At 34.6% G+C, this 19,156-nt stretch overlaps 1 protein-coding gene across 2 annotated transcripts in view; it reads right to left on the reverse strand.

Annotated features, from left to right (window-relative positions):
* The window catches only part of LOC105498551 (transmembrane serine protease 15), a 136,407-nt gene that overhangs the window by 55,130 nt on the left and 62,121 nt on the right, over positions 1-19,156 (reverse strand). For both annotated transcript variants that reach the window (XM_071095508.1, XM_071095509.1), the window contains 4 exons: positions 17,967-18,102; positions 8,489-8,578; positions 5,868-5,993; positions 3,147-3,287 (listed from right to left, as the gene is read on the reverse strand). In XM_071095508.1, coding sequence (XP_070951609.1) covers positions 3,147-3,287; positions 5,868-5,993; positions 8,489-8,578; positions 17,967-18,102 — 493 coding nt within the window. The remainder of the gene's footprint in view (positions 1-3,146; positions 3,288-5,867; positions 5,994-8,488; positions 8,579-17,966; positions 18,103-19,156) is intronic.

Here is a 19,156-nt window from a genome sequence, read left to right on the forward strand (position 1 = left end):
AGTTTCATATGGCTGGGGGAGCTTCAGAATCACGGTAGAAGACAAAAGACGAGAAAGGCACATCTTACATGGCAGCAGGCAAGACAGAAGATGTGCAGGGAAACTCCTTTTTATAAAACCATCAGATCCCATGAGGCTTATTCACTATCGTGAGAACAGCACAGGAAAGACCCACCCCCATGATTCAGTGACCTGCCACCGGGTCACTCCCACAACACGTGGGGATTAGTACAATTCAAGGTGAGACCTGTGTGGGGATACAGAGCCAAACCAAATCACCTACAATTATTTCAATTGTTTGGATACCTCAATAAATCTAATCCCCTATCTGTTAGAGCACAGTATTGTTTTTTAAACCTCAATTACTTCAGGTTTTACTATTTACCTCAATTCCTTTAAAAGTGTAACACTTCTTTCAAAAATCCTTTCCTTGACAGAATTCTTGAAAAAAATTTAGGATGGCCTCCAGTAGAATAGTAATAGGCATTAGATAATTACTTGCTCTATTTTATGATACTTTGCAGAAGAGAGTACAGAATTTTACTACATTTAAATACAGCAGTTATTGACCCTTGTCTATTTTTTAGTCATGGGATTTTCTCTTTAAAACATGAGAAATATTACTTCAGTATTACTTCATTGTTTTAATATTCATAATTGAGTGAAATATAAAGCTGATCTTATCTTCAACACCTACAGAAATAATTTTATTTATTCTGCTAGAAATTTTCAGAAAAATTTCCCTCTTGAAATTTAAAACTTCACACAGAAAGTTGTATAACACTGATTCCTGCTTATTAATCTTTTTTACTGAAGACGCTAAGGCTTCATGATTTTTCAGGTAATTTTATTCAGATTCAAAAAGTGTATAATTTTTCTTTCATTGTATCTTTCACTATTAGTTTTGATCTGCTTTTTTTTTTTTTTCAATTTCAGGAATGTTTATTATTTGCAAATTTGGCTTGGTGTTTTTTCCTGCATGCCCATTACAGACTCTCATATGTTTCCATCTCTCTTTACTTATTGTTTTTTCATTCTTCATCGTGCTTTCCTGCAGCAATTTTTGTGGGAATGTGTGTGTTCTGCACAAGAGGTTCTGAATAATTGTGCAATAGACCAGAAAACTAGGTGGTTCACACTGCTAACAAAGGCCTCTAATTAAGTCAGAAAGATCTGATTATGGCAGAGTTTCACAGAAAATTGCTCTGGCCAAAGATGGCCATCTTCTTCCAAATTTCTTGAAAGGAGACTTTATTGTGACGTCACTTGTGGGAGCCAGTACTGTGCAAAGACTATTCTATCAGGAGCCAAACATTATATAATAATTAAAAAAATTAGGGTCATAATTTTACGTATAAAAGTATTGGTGGTAACAGTTTGTGTTTTTCTGTCATCTAAAGTTTGCTATTAACTAATTTACTTTCTATATAACAGTAAGAAAGATTTAGCTTTTTTTTGAACATTACATAACCAGTCTGTTTTATCTCAAGTGTGCTCAATTATTAACTACCAAAATGTCCTCATCTATGTCCATCACCCATCTATACTTTAAAAGTATAACTCAAATGTTGAATTAAATTAAAATAATAGGTTCATCACAAAGAGAAGGAAACTGAAATAGCAGATAAAATAATTGGCAAACAAACAAGGTTATAGTATAATCATCAGCAACAAAATAAGAAACAAAATCAGTGATTCAATTCAAGATGACATTTTTAAAATTATGTTGATTAACATTTTCTAAAGCAATGATCAAATTTTCTTCTAAGTTAAATTCTTGCCACACACACACACACACACACACACTCTTATGTAAATACATATCTATTGATATTTGCATCTCAATGTATTTTCTTCTTTACCTAACAAAATCATGTCATTTTCCATACTTATTCTTTTTAGTGTACTGCATGATAAGATAAATTATAATTTTGTGTAGATCTCAAAGTGTTTACTAATTATTTTTTATTGATCCATCTCACTGTTGCTTGTAAGTAAACAGAGTGGCTTCTAAAATCAGTCACAAAATCCAGATTAATCGATTGAGCTACCACTTACTTCTATCTAAGTAGCATGGATAATACCAGTTGTGGCTCATTTTCAGGCCAGATGATAGATCCCTTAATTCTTTGCCATAAAGATTAAAGCAGGCAGCTTTCTGGGATGGTGTCAAAAGTCCTGGCCAGTTGTGAGTGGAGGAACAAAGATAAACATAACCTAATAGTAGCTGGATTTTGTATTGGATAATAGGCCAGATGAAGACAAACTATCCAATCCTATCTTTTTTCTAGATATTCAAGTGTAAGACATCAATTCCACAAATACTTCTCTTCCTACGGAAGAGAAAGAGAGATGTAGGAAGTAGCATTTATCCTGTGTTTCTAACATATTTGCACCTGGAAAGAACCACTGAGTTGTTGGGCAGTTCTATGAGACAAATCATAGTCCAAGGGGAGTATCCAGTTGCAAAATTTCTTTGCAGATTGCCAAATGCAAATATATGCAAATACTAGATATATAAATATATATCCATATTCATATATATCCATATATATATATACACATATACATATATCCATGATGAACATGCCACTATTTTGTTTGCTCTTGTTGATTATTTTATGGATATAATAAAACACCCAGTGTCGGAGGGTTGGGCATGCCAGCAAATAGCATTAAATTCCTACACTGCAGTGCTTTACTCCGGTTGTCTCCAATAACTTAATGATGTTAATTATTTAATTGAATGTTGTTGGCATGCCAACAGCTCTCTTGCCTGTTTCCTTCTTTGCTCTCTGAAAATGTTCTTGACATGGGAAACATGACAGTCTTCCTTCCTTACAGGGTTAAGTATCCTACTTTTAACATTTAACATGGCCCTCTTCAGTGAACAAAATTCAACACTCCTTACACATCAGAGAGGTCCAAGTAAGTCTGCTAAAAACTTTTGTGGCTTCCTACTTTGAACAAACTTAGGTAATGGTAATACAGATGTAAAGGAGGAAAGATAATCTTCATTAAGATGAGGAAGAATGAGTGTCACAGAAGGAAAGCATTAAAATCATGATTTTGGCCTTGAAATTCTGTATACCTTTGCTGTTTTGCTCCAAAAGTTATGACACAATGTGTGATTTATGATCTCTTACCTGGAATCCCCAAGTGATAGCCAGTAGTGAAGTTTGCTTTAAACCCTCCTCTCGCCAACACATCGTTAGTGATGAGAAGCACAGTCATTCTATTGGTGGTAGAGAACACATCCTTTACTGGACCAGGCCCTGTGTACACAGCTGTTCCAAAGGAAAACGAGACAATCAGTGAGATGATCCTTTGGATCTAGAAGGAAATGTACCCCACATCTCAGTTCCATCTGCCGGACATAGGGCTACATGATACATGGCTCACTCATAGAGCAGCCATAAGTAAATGAACGCACACATTCTTTTACATTTTGAACACTCTTCAACAAAGCCAACTTCTCTTTAAACTTTTTTGATATTACTTGAGGTTTGTGCAGCTCTATAATGTAATGATGAATTACTTATAATATATCTGACTTAGTACCACTGCTATTCAAAGCTCATGTTATCCCAGATAAATGACTACTAATAAAGACCTTTATAAAACAACGGAGTTTATAGTCACCTTTAGTAAATTGTTAACTAAACATATTCAGTATTTTTTGTGTGTTGAATCATAAACCTAATCTGAAGGATGGATTGTTTAGAGATTGAGAATATTAACTGCATGGTGGCTTTTAAACATTTTCCCTTTAATCCCTCGGCTTTGGGGATTTCATAAACAATAAAACATTCTTTACTATATTTCAGCTAATTAAAAACTACATTTATTTTAAAAAGTTTTATATACTGGAAGCCCTGAAAGTGATTCAGTTTCAAAAGACCTTGCTGCCTACAAATTTTAAAACAATAACTCAGAGATCTTTCTGGAATTCTTATTTACTTTTCAATGATTTGTTTAACTATTAACAGGTGAATTGACACATTTTATTTTTTTTAGATGATGATAAGTCTGAAATTTTTATTTGAAGAATAATTTGATCTAAAATGGGAATACTATTTAAGATTTTTTATATGTGTATAAAAGAACCAAATTTCAGATTCCTCAGTTCTTTCCAACCTTCTAATCACAACAAAATTTTCTTTATTTGTTCTATGTGTGACTCCCAAAATCCTGGGCTCCCAAAAACCCAGGAAGCTCACACTCTAGAACTTTGTGAGATTTTGCTGCAGAATTCTGCATAAGGGCTGACTGATGAAAATGTTGGGGAACCCTCCCCACCACACTGTCCCTTGATGCGCTCTAGAAAATGTTCTCTGGAGTTTTCATTGAGTAGTTGCAGCATTCATGTGATTGTACCCTTATTGCATGTCTAATAGATCAGATTTTACTATAAATGATGAATACAAGTCCAAAGCACAGTTAGATACAACACTTTTTTTGGGTGTGGGGGGGTGATAAAACACTTCTTAGTTGTATCATTTCATTCATCAAAATGGATCATTTGAGCATCTTTATTTAATGTGTGACTTATCAAGAGACACCTTTTTCTTAAAAATGACCAGCCTGGCCAACATGGTGAAACCCCGTCTCTACTAAAAACACAAAAAATTAGCCTCCAATCTACTCAGGAGGCTGAGCCAGGAGGATCGCATAAACCCAGGAGACAGAGGTTTCAGTGAGCCGAGATCGCACCACTGCACTCCAGCCTGGGTGACAGAGCGAGACTCCATCTCAACAACAACAACAACAGCAACAACAAAATGGTGGTAGTTAAATAACATATTAGCTATCATGTGTTTGATAACTTTTTAGTGTGTTAGCATGTATTCTATGGTCTATAGAATACACAAAATTTCCTCTATCATAGTACACTCTAACAGCACAAAAATTTCCTCTACAGTAGTACACTCTCCTTAGGCTTATTTAAAAATAATCGATAAATAAAAAAGAAAAATAAACTTTGGTCCATTTTTGAAGCATTCTTAGGTACCTATACAGAAGCAGCTAGTACTAGAGACACAGCCAAAGTAATAATAAAATGTAAAGTAAAACTCATTAAAAAATTTTGTATAACAACACAATTTGAATAGTTCGCAGTAAAATAAAAACTGATTTCATAGTTATCTTTGGACATCCGACGTACATATAAAGAGAACTACATAATGGGCGTCCTTCGCTTCTAGTCTCCAATGTGTAGTGCTTGTGGTAGTCGATTAATCCCAGCTGGTAGGAACTGATGACTCAAAAATATTGTCCAGAATAGTTGAACTCATGGAGATAGAGAGTAGAATGATGGTTACGACTGGCTAGAAAGGGTACTGGGAAGGGTGGGGGAGTGAGTATGATTAATGGATACAAAAATATAGTTAGAATGAATAAGATCTAGTATTTGACAGCACAATAGGGTGACCACAGCCAATAATAAGTTACTGCACATTTAAAAATAACTAAAAGAGCATAACTGGGTTGTAACACAAAGACAGGAGAAATGCTTGAGGTGATGGATACACTATTCACATGGATGTGATTATTATGCATTGTAGGCCTATACCTCATGTATCCCATAAATACATACACCTACTATGCACCCATGAAAATTAAAAATGAATTTAAAAAGTGAAAATAATTAGTCCTGCTTTGTGAAGAACGTTCAAGAAAAATATTATGTTGTCACTATTTTAAATATGCCCTATATTGTAAGCTCCACATAAACTTATGCCACCTTACTATTGTATTTTCATTTTGCAAGTTGTAAAAGAGTGATTACATTTATTAAGAAATGCTCTTTCCATCAGAACAACATCTTGAGCTACACAATCTTTACAATATTCAGATTGCAGACTTACTTAAGAACAAGGAATCAGCTTCTCCACCATCTCTTATTTCAACTACATCGTTAATATTTTCTAAGTCAAATTCTTGAAAATGAAGTTGTATATTCTTTCCTTTTTGTGCATTTAAAATCCAAACACCTTAAAAGTAAGAAGTAACATTTAATTTGGAACACACTTGGTGATTTCTCTTAAAAGCTTCACTCTCTTGAGAATTTCAAATAACTTAAAAAAAAATTTTTTTTCCATTTCATGAAAATCAATATTTTGAGGTGTTTCTTTTTTCCTTTCATTACTTTTTTTTTGGGTGAGAAAATATATTGGTTTATTCAGTAATATTTATAGTAATATTTCAATTAAATTTGAAATTATTTAGTATAATTGATATTTTTGTGAAATGGAATACTTTAATCAAAGTTTACAAATATTATTTTACCTGTACGATATAACATTTATGAATATCAAAAGATACCAAAATTATAGTTTTATTTTTTTAATTTTCCGTGATCAAATTTAGAAGAAAATTAGGTAATTAAAATGCAATTTATAGGACAAGTAAGCTTTAATATTTATTTTAAAGGTTTCTGCATTTATTTACATTTAGTTCATTAAAAAAAACAAAATGAACAAGACAAACAGCATCAATAAACACTTCTTGTTTTTATTGATTTCTGAAATGATTTAACCTTCAGATTTTTTTCTAGGCCATTCTTCTCTCATTCTCTATTAGTTTTCTCATTCACTCTTAAGAAATATAACTATATTTATATAGTAACAGTTTCTAAGTCTTTATTTTCTGCACTTTTTTGAAATGCAGGCAAATTTACCTACTTATTTACTGTCTATGGCTGTACATATTTCAAATACAACATGTTCTAAAGAAAAAGTAGAATTATCTCTTTTGCAAACTCATTTATCTTATCCTTCCTATCTCAGTGGCACTACTAATCACCCACTCACAGTTCTCTATGCTTGAAACCTCAGCACCTTCCTTAACCTCCTTTCTCCTACCACATCCAGTCAATCACCGAAGCCTGTTAATACTACCTCCTATATCCTTTGAATCCCATTTACTTCTCAATGTCCTTTGCCACCATGACAAGAGTTCAAATAACTATAGTCTCTCATCTCCCAGTTGGTGATGCTGATGGTTCTTATACCTTACCATCGATCTCTGATCTAAAATGCAAGCTCCTTTTTATCGCCATTTTCCTGTAAACTATTCAAAGAACTCCCCAGTGCTCTCAGAATGGAATTCAAACTTCATAACATGGTGCAAAATCCCTTCATACTTCTAATTTTACCCATTACCATTATTTAATTTTTCTTGGCGATTCAAGAAACAGTTGTCTCCTACTTTGGTATGTCAAGGACTCTCCACGTCTCTCCACAGAGTCCTGCCTTTACCCTTATTATAACAGTATTTTGGACATTTTGTGCCTGACAACATATTGAGTCACCATCTATACTGTGCTACATTTGTGTCTTCTTTACTTACTTCAGACTAAGGAAATAAAGTATTGAATACACATTTGTCGAATAAACAAATACATTTAAATTTAATAAATTTCTCCAAATTGTTTCAATGTTCCACTGCTTGCTGGATTTTTCAGATTATCACTTAGTTCAAATGACGTTTAAAAGATGTCTTCACTGTGAAGCAGAGATAACTTTGTTTCCCCAAACAAGTCAAATTAGATTAGTTGCTATTTATTTTTTGGGGGATGAGTTATCTGTCTACAATACTGACCCTATATGCACCTATAAAAGTGATGCTCTCTTATCTCTTGATCATCTGAAGGAAGAAGGTTGGCTTTTTCTGACGACACATTTTCCCCAGCACTGGGGCATTTCTTTCATTGACAGAATTCTCCATTTAGCTTAGTGGTCTTAACCAGGCATGGTCATGGAAAGATGCTTGTTTCCCAACCCAAACTCCTGAAGTGGAACCTTTGTAGGACAGGCTAGGGAATCTGCATCTCCAACCTAATCTTTATGTATCTCTATATGAGTTTCTCTATTTAGGAACGTTGACCTAAAAGTAGTCTTTATGCAGTTTTAGCAAACTATTTTCTCTAGACAAAATTTTTAGTGATCTTTCTTATAATTTTATTTTTTATACTGGAAATAATTACATTACTGTAGCTATCTGCTTTATTGACTCCAGTGTATATTTGCAAAAAGTGTGAATGCTACAACAGGTTCTTTACTTTTTAATACTTTCCATTGTCTTTCTCCTTTGAAATTGCAAACTTGTTAAACACACTGTAGACATTATATGCACAGACAAGGAAAGTGATTTAGAAAGCAGTGTCTGGAGTAACACTGGCTCTCTTACTATTGTTACTCAACTTCTAAATTTGGAATTATAATAATGACACCTGCTTCAAGAAGTTCTTGTGGTAAATGAATGAAACAATGTATATTGGGCATTAACACAGTACCTGCCATGAAACAAATGCTGTATATATTTAGGAATTATTGTTATTTTTGTTGTTATATTAAGCAATCTTATAGGTAGACATGACAGGTGTACCCATGTTTGACAAATTGATAATTTACTTTGCTGTGCCAAGGGGAGATCTACATTTCATATGGAGATTTGTTTCTGATGACCTGGAAAAGAAATGACTCACAGAAAGCCAGATTAGGGTAGCTGTTTGGAAAGTTCATAGAACTGAATGTTGTATTTGGCTCCCACAGTTCAAAAGGTCCTCCACAGTCCGCTGAAAAGGAAAGCAATGAGAAATCATTAGTAACACAATGCGTATTTCAGAGAGCTAATACCATATGCCAGCGAATTTTCAATTACATTTCTTAGAATACAAATTTTGACAAGTAAATTTTAGTCATGTAAGGGTAAATGTTGCAGTTTAAGTAAAGGAAAAATACTTAATAGATTAAATAGATAAGAACTCTAATGATCAGTGATGTTGAGCTTTTTTCATGTGATTGTTGGCTGCATGTATATTATCTTTTGAAAAGTGTTTGTTCATGTCCTTTGCCCACTTTTTTGTGGGGTTGTTTATTCTTTTTCTTGTAAATTTCTTTTTCTTGTAAATTTTCATATAAAGTTCTTTATAGAAGCTGGATATTGGACCTTTGTCAGATGCATAATTTGCAAAAGGTACCATCTGACACCAGTCAGAGTGGCTATTACTAAAAAGTCAAAAAATAACAAATATTGGAGAGTTTGTGGAGAAAAAGGAACACTTACAGACTGTTGGTGGGAATGTAAATTAGTTAAACTATGTGGAAGACAGTGTGGTAATTTCTCAAAGACCTAAAGACAGAAATGCCATTTGACCCAGCAATTCTGCTACCAGGTAGGTATATACTCAAAGGAATATAAATCCTTCTATTATAAAGACACATGCACATGTTTGTTCATTGCAGTGCTATTCAAAATAGGAAAGACTTAAATCAACCTAAATGGCCATCAATGATAGACTGGATAAAGAAAAGGTGGGACATATACACCATGCAATACTATGCAGTAATAAAAAATAATGAGATCACGACATTCGCAGGGACACGGACGGAGCTGGAGACCATTATCCTTAGCACACTAACACAAGAACAGAAAATCAAATTCTGCACGTTCTCACTTAGAAGTGAAAGCTAAATCATGAGAACACATGGACACATAGAGGGAAACAACACACACTGGGGCCTTCGGAGGGTGGAGAGTGGTAGGAGGGAGGGGAATCAGGAAGAATAAGTAGTGAATACTAGGTTTGATACCTGGGTGATAAAATAATCTGTACAACCAACCTCCATGACACGAGTTTACCTGTGTAACAAACCTGCACTTGTTCCCCTGAACTTAAAAGTTAAAAAGAAAATTGAAAAAAAAAATAGATAAGAACTATTCAAAATTTCTTTAGTATTCTTAAGGCCCTTGTGAATCTTCAAGAAAGCATGATAGTGTACAGCACTCCCCTAAAATTATTTGTACAAAGGAACTTTTTTGTCAAATATCTTTTATAAATAGGTTTCGTAAACTAAAGTATCAAATTTCTACAGTAGGGACTGTAGAAAATGTTTACTTATAATAAAACAAATTCAATATTTACCACTCTCTAACGAGAAAGGCTAGTAAATCATTTAATTCTGCAATTCTTGATTTTCCTTTTTTTCCCTTTTATTTATTTATTTATTGGTAGTCTTAAGGGGAAGCTTCACTATTCTGCACATCGATAGTGAGGGAAGGGCGACAAAGTGAAACTTCATTTGCTTAATGAATGCTCTGATCTGGTAGCCAACATTGGGCAGAAGCCGAGTAGAGACAGGTAACTTACTAAGGCAAATTTATTAAAACAGTAGAGCACAGATCTTCCAGCTCAGAGACTGACCCTTTAAGTAGGTAGATTAACTTTATAAAATTCTTAACATACTTTGGTGTTTCATTTATTAGAAACAAATTCTAAAGTAATGTAAAAAATCAACAACTATTTTAAACATTCTAATTGTATCTACTTCTTGTTACCATTATTATGTTTTAAAATAAGACCAAAAGAAGAAAAGTAACCTAATTTGAAGAATGCAGAAAACTGGAATAAATATATTATTTTCTATTATTAAAGGCATATGATACTGGGATTATTTACCCACAATAAACTAGAAATCAGATTATGGGAGGAATAATTAAGTGTCTCTACATCTATGACAGGGTCTATAGCCATACCCTCTTCTTTAATTTCTCTTTCATATATCATCTGCCTTATTTCTGTAAATCACCTGAAATTCATGTGCATCTTCAAAATTTACATGTAACGCACTGCTTAGATTTGAGTTTCATGATGCATATGATGGGAGAGAGAAGGCAATTACTCTGACTTAGTGTTGGGATCCTTGCCAACCTGTCCTGTTCAGTAAAGAGATAGGGCATGATCCTGTTCTACATGACTTCCAGGACCAGGTTTGTCTATACCCAGACGAACTTATCAAAATAATAAAATGTTTTACCAAAGCTTGCAAAGTGTTTCCATGCGTATTATCTCATATGGGGAGAGAATGCAGTGCATAAGAGGAGGATTTGTTGGAGCTGCTGGATGAAAATTGTGGCTCTGAGTTAGTTGTCTTGGAGACAACTAGATATCTATTAAGGATTTTTTGGATTGTTGTAAAATTAGAGACAATTTAAGAAATGTTCCTTTGCATTACCTGCCATACTTAGTACTGGTTTTCAAGGCAACCTTGCGGATTAGGTAATTACTATTATTATTTCAGCTTTAAATGGAAAATCTGAGAATTACAGATATTCACTTGCTTGTTAATGCCATACACAGCCACCTGGTGCCAAAGTCAAGAACTCATCGTGGTTAATCTCAAGCTCATCCCACAGCACTTTACTGTCTCCTATTGGGTTGATTAAACTTTGAATAATTTCCACCATCTGGTTCACACTGCCATAAGCAGGGTTTAAATTGAGTCTGTATAATTGGCACTTCATATATACATAATAAAAAAAGGGCAGTGGATGAAAACACTGACAAGTAAAGTCAAGGATGGGTAAACCTAGAAGGAAGAAGAGAGTGTACACGGGGTGCTGAGAAAGGCATGTGAACCAAAGAAAGAACAACAATGGAGAATAAGGGCAACTTCTCAACAGGAAATCATGACTAATTTACAAAGATTTCGGAAGAAGGGTCTACCACAATCCTATAACCTCTACATACACATGGCACATTTGATTTCAATAATTCTACATTGCTATGAAACACTTCTTTTAATCCTTAATGAGACCAGTGAAGGAGGGAATGTGTAACTAACTGCAGGGACAAATATTCCACTCAAATATAAGAGTGGGAAAAAGTAACTGCCTATTTCACAAATGTAGCAGTGGCCAATAGTGGATTTTAAAAAAATGTTTTTGTATTTTTTACCATTATTCTTATTTTATCCTCAAGTAACAGGAAAAAATGTAAAACCTTATATTCCTGATATAGTAAATAGTTGAGATTTGGAAAATGCATTGGATTTTGACATAATTGAACACTTAGTGTGCTATACTTAAAGATGAGTAGGTAGGATGTTAATGAGTACAAAACAAGAACTCAAACGTTGTCAACTGTAATAGTTAAACCTGTCAAGGCAGGCAGTTTACTTAGGATTTCTCCACTAAACACAAGTCTTGGAAAATGCATCCCTTTAAAATACTTAAGTACTTTTTGAAATGCATTTAAATTATAATTTATTATCAAATAACTGACCAATAAGACATCTCTGATCCTTGGCCTGATAAAATAGATCAGTTACTCTCTGCATATAAATGACTGTAAAGAATTGGTAAAAGCACTTTAAGTCATTCTAAATATGACGACACAATTTACTTTAATGGTGGTGTTGATCTAGCAGAGATGTGGCGTGTGCTTCTAATAGAGAAACTAAAGATTAATGAAATGTAATTCCAGATATCACAGTCATGCTGTGCCATTAGGTAAAACATCCTCAGCCAGGGAAAGAGAGTAAAATAGCCTGTCTGGTATAGGGAATTGTATTCATTTACAGTGTTAAATTCCTTCTTCTTCTTTTTTTTTTTTTTTTCTGGGAGCTGTTCTCTCAAACACTTGTGTTCTGATTAATTTCTTACTATGCCACTAGGGATTTTCACTGCATATACTATGTAAATAACATGCAGTATTTGGCAAAGTGATTGCCAAGGATAGGTATTTTCCTCGATGCATGTCATTTTTACTCCATGCTTAAGCTTCTGATGTCCATGAAATGTGTGTTAACGCAGGGGTGTTTACTGAGAAGTGGAAAGGAGAAGAGCCTAGCTTTCATCTACAATGACAGGGCTTTAATTAAAAATATTTATGGCAAAACAAGAAATGAGAATATGGGAAAAACAGATTTTTGATTGATACTTTATGTGATAGAATTAATAGATGTAGCTTGAGAAATAATACAGCCTATTGATTGATGTTTGAATATATAAAAAGTGGCTAATTTTCAAAATTGGCTATTGTTTTTCATCATTATTGTAATAGATACACAAATCTTTTGGTATTACAAATAGCATTTTAAAAGTTTAGGTTGTAATTTAAAGTAAAATATTCCATAAAATTTTGTGTTCATTTTATCAAAATTTATGTTTTCATTAACAAGTTATAGTGATCATTCCTGATATAAATATTTTTATTAAATGTGCAACAATAAAGTTCAGATTTTTATTCTCTGTGCTCTAAATTTGGTTATTAATAAAAATCCAGACAATGAGAGCTCAAAAACATAGGCTATTAGTTTGTTTTGTTTTGTCTTGCTTTGAGATTGAGTCTTACTCTGTTGCCCAGACTGGAGTGCTGTGGCTATTCACAAGCATGATCGTAGTGTACTCCAGCCTTGAACTCCTGACTTCAAAGCATCATCCTGTCTCAGGCTTCTGAGTAGCTCGGACAACAGGTATGTGCCACTGTGCCTGGCTCAGGCTATTAGTTTTAGAGGTAAAATAGTTAAAACAAAATAAAACAGCCCAAAACACACTGATACAAGTGTATATGTTTGCAGTTAATATGGAGTTTGCTACAGGTTTCACTATAAGTCATACTAACGATATAGAAAGCAAGCAGTTCTGCTGAATATGGCCATCAATTTCACTGCTGAATATGGCCATCAATTTCAAGAGAGGTAGAGAGGTAGACAGGTACTGATTGATTCATATCTACATGAAGAACTAAAGTTAGATTATTTAGCTCTAAGTATTAGGTCACATCTACAAAACTTTCCAAATTAAGTTCCCCACCCCTCCTCAGAGAGACAGGGTTTCGCCATGTTGGTGAGGCTGGTCTTGAATTCCTGGCCTCAAGTGACCTGCCCCCCGAGCCTCCCAAAGTGCTGGTATTACAGGTGTGAGGTACCGCACCCGACCATGCCCAATTACCTTTAATTCACAGTTGGAAGCAGAAAATGGCTTTAAAAATGGTGAAATAAAGAAAAACTGTGGAAATGAAGAGTGAATATTGTAATATCTAACACTATAGCTAGGTGTTTTGTTTTTGTTTTTAATTAGTTTTAACAGCCCCAGAAATAAGCCAGGGGCCTGAAATGTGGATTTTGTTTTGTATACACCTATTTCTAATCAGTAGGTATCTTGTCATGAATCATCAAAATCGTTTTAAATTGGCATGATAGTCGTGTAATGGAATGTTTACTCTCTTAAAGTGTACTCAGTGCAATCCCCACATTTAAATTCATTTGTATCAACATCACAGAGCAACAGTTGTAGAACTGATGCAGCAGAAAGTTATTAAAGTCATGAAATGGAAGAATCTCTGTGGTTATGAAAGCCGAACTTACATTTCCTCAAACTAAACACAATGTGGGTTCCTAGGAAAGAGGGAAGAAACTGAGCTTTATTACTCAGTCACTGGTCTGGGATTGTTTTCTTCCCTAAGTGCTCTAAACAAAGCCAAAGAAAGGCTATTAGCCAGTCAGCCATGGTTTCCTTTTATTACTGCTTAAACAAGTCAGTGATCTGGAACCAAAAAAGCTCTGCTCAAATAAGAATTTCACTGAACCAATTGCAAATGGCATTAGAATGAAATTGTTCAGAATACATTTGATGGTAATTAACATTTTCTGCTGTGAAAAATATTGTCTTGAAGTGAACCATTTGGAAACTGAAACCAATAGACTCTGGGCAGATTCTAAAGTTTGTATTTTCAAATCAGATGGGTTATTCGTTCATTATAATTTCCCTATTGTTAAAATAGACAGGGACACCAAGCTTGACATCAAGGTGTTATCTTTTTCTCTTCCTGATTGGAATATAAATATGAAGACTATAAGGGTCATATAGATAAATTTTTAACTTAAGAAACCATATTTAAAATTTTGTTTCTATGTATGACATGATGTAAAAAGTTATCTCAAATTTTCTATTTTAGGTAGTGATGAGATGTTGCTACATTTTAAACATCAGGTCTAAGAAACGATGTTACTTCCTCCCAGAAAATTTTTCTTCTTTATTATTTATGAATAAATAGAGGAACAAACTAGCAGAATTATCAAGAAAATCTATCACGTTAAATGACTGAAATATCAAAATAGCAAAATGTTGCTAGTATTTGGTATCTGTAGGGATAATTAATATTTATCAAGCCATCTATGATTTTAATGATGCTGAATGTTGTTCTTGCACAAAACTGTTCCATATAATAAATAGGTAGGGTGTGGGTCACCTACACAAAATGAAGTGAGACAATTATTTTCAAACAATGCCACGAATGCAAAATTATTCCATTTATGTGAGTATTTTTTTCTACATCCATCCCTACCATCACTTCCAAACTTTAGTTTTGGTGCCAAAATTTTGTTTAACAAAAGTTTCATGTCACCAAAATAAGAGTATATTCAAAATAGGGAGAGACAGAGACAGAGACAGACAGACAGAGAGAGAGAGAGAGAGAGAGAGAGAGAGATAAAGAGTGAGAAAGAGAGAGGCTTAGTCCATCTCTAATAGTATTTACTGATGACCAGTTATTGTGATGTTAGGAACCAGTCATACACTGGTAAAGCAAAGGTAAATTTGAGCTAGAGTTTGCTGTGAAGGAACTCACTTCTTGTCACAATTTTATGACCAATATTATTACATGAGAATGTATGGTACTTTCCTGCTTTGTCATCAATTTTATGAGTATCATTCTGTCTTTTATCTGCACACTTCCTTAAACCCTTTTTTGCTCACATTTTGTTTTCTCCAAAGTCCTCTATCACTTACTTCTCTCATGTATTACCTTTAGGGGCACATAATTATACATTGCTTTAAATATTTATTTATATAATTTTTTCATGTATTAATGGTTATTGCTACATCTTACATTTCATCTGCAGTGTTTTGCAGATGGCAGATATTTATAAAATTTGAATGAATGATTAAATATTGAGTAATTTTTATATATCTCATATAAGCATCTAAACATGTTAATACACAAGATAGTAAAAGCAAACCAATCTTTTGGTGGAATGTAAGTGCTCATTCAATATGGTGGCGTGGGATCAATATGACAATATAACTACTATCTTCAACCTAACGGTAGCTCATTTGTTACATGTTCTCAAATACCCATAATTAATCTTTAGAACCTTTTCATTGTTAAAGTCACTCATTTGAAAAGTCTGCTTTTTTTCCTTGAAGATTGGAAGCAGAAAAATATATAATTTTGGAAGTAAACCAAATTTGGATAGGCTCTCCAAACTGGTATGCTGATATAAATTTAGTAAAAGTAGTAAGTGTGCTTGGAAGAAAATGAGAAATGGAAAAAGTACTGTGTTTGTGGGATCAGATCCATGCAGAACTAAAGACACAAGAGATTTAACCCAAACAAAGCCATAGAGCTAAGTCAGTTTCCAACCACCACAATCCAAAGAAAAAAGCGTTGTTTTTTTGCATAAAAACAACAGTGTAGTGAAAAAAATCCCTACAGAAAGTCAGTGGATGTTTGTTATTACTTATTATCATAGGCATTTTTCTTTTGTCTTTGTTTTTCTGTCAAATCCCTAATCTGAAAGTAGTATGAAGTGATTGTCTTCTTTAACATGGATAATTTGAATGGTAATGGGTTTTGTTCTGAAATGCTATGCTTCCAATTTGACTTAAGAGCACAAGCAGACATAGGCTCGATTTGGTTCGTTTGAGTTAAAAGATCTTATAGGACATTGTGAATCTTGGTCACTTCTCAGCAGTAACACATGAGTGGCTCCATGAAAAGAACATACTCCAAAGCCTTACAAAGATACTGTCATAGTTAATATTGAATGCCAACTTGATTGGATTGCAGGATGCAAAGTATTGTTCCTGGGTGTGTCTGTGAAGCTGTTGCCAAAGATTAACATTTGAGTCAGTGGACTGGGAGAGGCAGACCCACTCTCAGTCTGGGTGGGCACTGTCTAACCAGCTGCCAGCACAGCTAGAATAAAAGCAGGCAGAAGAACGTGGAAGGATTAGACTGACTGAGTTTTCTGGCCTTCATCTTTCCCCCACGCTGGATGCTTCCTGCCCTCAAACATCGGACTCCAAGTTCTTCAGCTTTCAGGCTCTTGGACCTACACCAGTGGTTGCCAGAGGCTCTCAGGCCTTTGACCACAGATTGAAGGCTGCACGATCAACTTCCCTACTTTTGAGGTTTGGGGACTTGGACTGGCTTTTTTGCTCCTCAGCTTGCAGATGGCCTGTTATGAAATTTCACCTTGTGATCATGTGAGTCAACACTCCTTAAAAACTCCGTTTCATATATACATCTATCCTAGTAGTTTTGTCCCTCTAGAGAACGCTGACTAATCCAGGCACTATTTAGGACAAAAATATTTTAGGTGATCTAGGTCTGTGTGTTCAAAGTCCAGGCTTGATTAGTCATTGCTATTACATTATTTTAAAAATAGACACAGTAGGTTTCAGACTTAACTAAACTCTTAAAATTACTCCTTAAGAAGGTCACAAAAACCTGAGGGCTGCCTCTCCAAAGATTACAGACCATGCCACACGGCCAATACAACATTTGTTTGTATTCCAGTGAAAACAAAATGGAAACCAGCTCCTTTATTACTTTCAAATATAAAAAGATACTACAATGATCATTAATATGCTCGATAACAAAGGTGATTTTCATTGTGGGTTTATGTGTAACATGTAATATTTTGCTAGCCTCCACTTGGCTTATATTTTAAAGTCTTTGATTTTCAGGAAAAATAAATACCAGTAGGTTGAGATAATGAAAATAAGCCAAAGGAAGGCCTACCTGAAAATAATTATTGTTTTTGTTTTGTTTCGTTTTTCTAGAGACAGAGTCTTACTCTGTTGCCCAGGCTGGAGTACAGTGACATGATTACAGCTCACAACAGCCTCAATCTGTAGGGCTCAAGAGGCCCTCCTGCCTCAGCCTCTCTAGTAGCTGGGACTACAGGTATGCACCACTGTGCTCAGCTAATTTTTGTTTGTTTGTTTTGTTTTGTAGAGACAGAGTCTCGCTATAATCCTCAGGCTTGTCTCAAACTCCTGGCTTCAAGCAATCCTCCTGCTTCAGCTTCCCAAAATGCTGGAATTATAGCTGTGAGCCTCCACACCTGACATTAATGATTTAATAAGACAAAATACACATGAACGTTACTTACTAGGAAGTTCTGGTGGAGGAGTTGGCACCAAAGTTGGTTCTGGATAAAGACTCCCATTGCAAATCCCATGTGTTAGGCTAATGTCATCCAATGCTATATCACTCAGGATCTTGTTTTTAAAAGCATGAAAACCAACCTGCAATTCAGAGAGGCATATGAAATGATTTGATTCCATTCTAATCTTCTCTGACTTGATTCTTCTTGTGAGCCCAAGAGAGTCAATATTGTCTAGAGATTCAATGTTGTCACCTCAAACTATATGGTGACCAGTTAATACATAGTGAAATATTGTCAGACCATGCTTTTTAAATCCTTCTGCTGAACCCAACTCTCTTATTATGTGTTCACACTGGCTAAATTTCCAATGGTGTCTTCCTTCTGAGTTAGTCAGTATTGTTACAGTTTCTATCTCTCTGTCTGTGTCTTTTTTATGATATTGTCATACTCCAGTGTACTCTGTCATGAATATATATCATCTGGCAGGAGAAAGCAATTTTCTCCCAAATTTCTTCTCTCAGCAATAAATTAAACATTCAGGTAGTTTTCTGCCTTCTTAGAGCATATAAAGCCTGAAGAGAAAACACACCGGAGGTGAAGGGGACGAGAGAAAGTATGAGTGTAAAATGATCATTCAGGACCAGCTGTTACTGGTCGTAGTTCACCCAGGGTGTTGATGTGGGATACTGTGCAAGGGTGATGCCTGGAGGACACAGAGCCAGACTTGGAAGAAAGGTCCAGTGGCTAGAGGTAACATATTAGGTTCTCAGGAACATTGCCAATCCCATATTTTAGGCTAATGTCATCCAATGCTATATCACTCAGGATGTTGTTTTTTAAAGCATTAAAAGCAACCTGCAATTCAGAGAGGCATATGAATTGATTTGATTCCATTCTAATCAGAAACAGTGGGTGTTTTAGCTATACTTTCCTGGATCCTGTGCTATGTAGAAGAGGAAAGACATAAATTGAATGTCTGCTATATGCTACTTGCTACGCTAGGCACATGGTATACATTGATCTTATTTAATTTTCAACATTCGTTCATTCACTCATTTGTTTATCCATTCCACCTACTTCATACCAGACATGATCTCAGTAAGTATTATTTTCTTCCTTGCACATATGACCTAATTAAATTTCAAGGAGACTACGGTGACTCGTTCATGATTTCACAACAAAATGGCAAAGCC

This window comes from Macaca nemestrina, chromosome 4 (genome assembly GCF_043159975.1).
Source record: "Macaca nemestrina isolate mMacNem1 chromosome 4, mMacNem.hap1, whole genome shotgun sequence".
Lineage (NCBI taxonomy): Eukaryota > Metazoa > Chordata > Mammalia > Primates > Cercopithecidae > Macaca > Macaca nemestrina.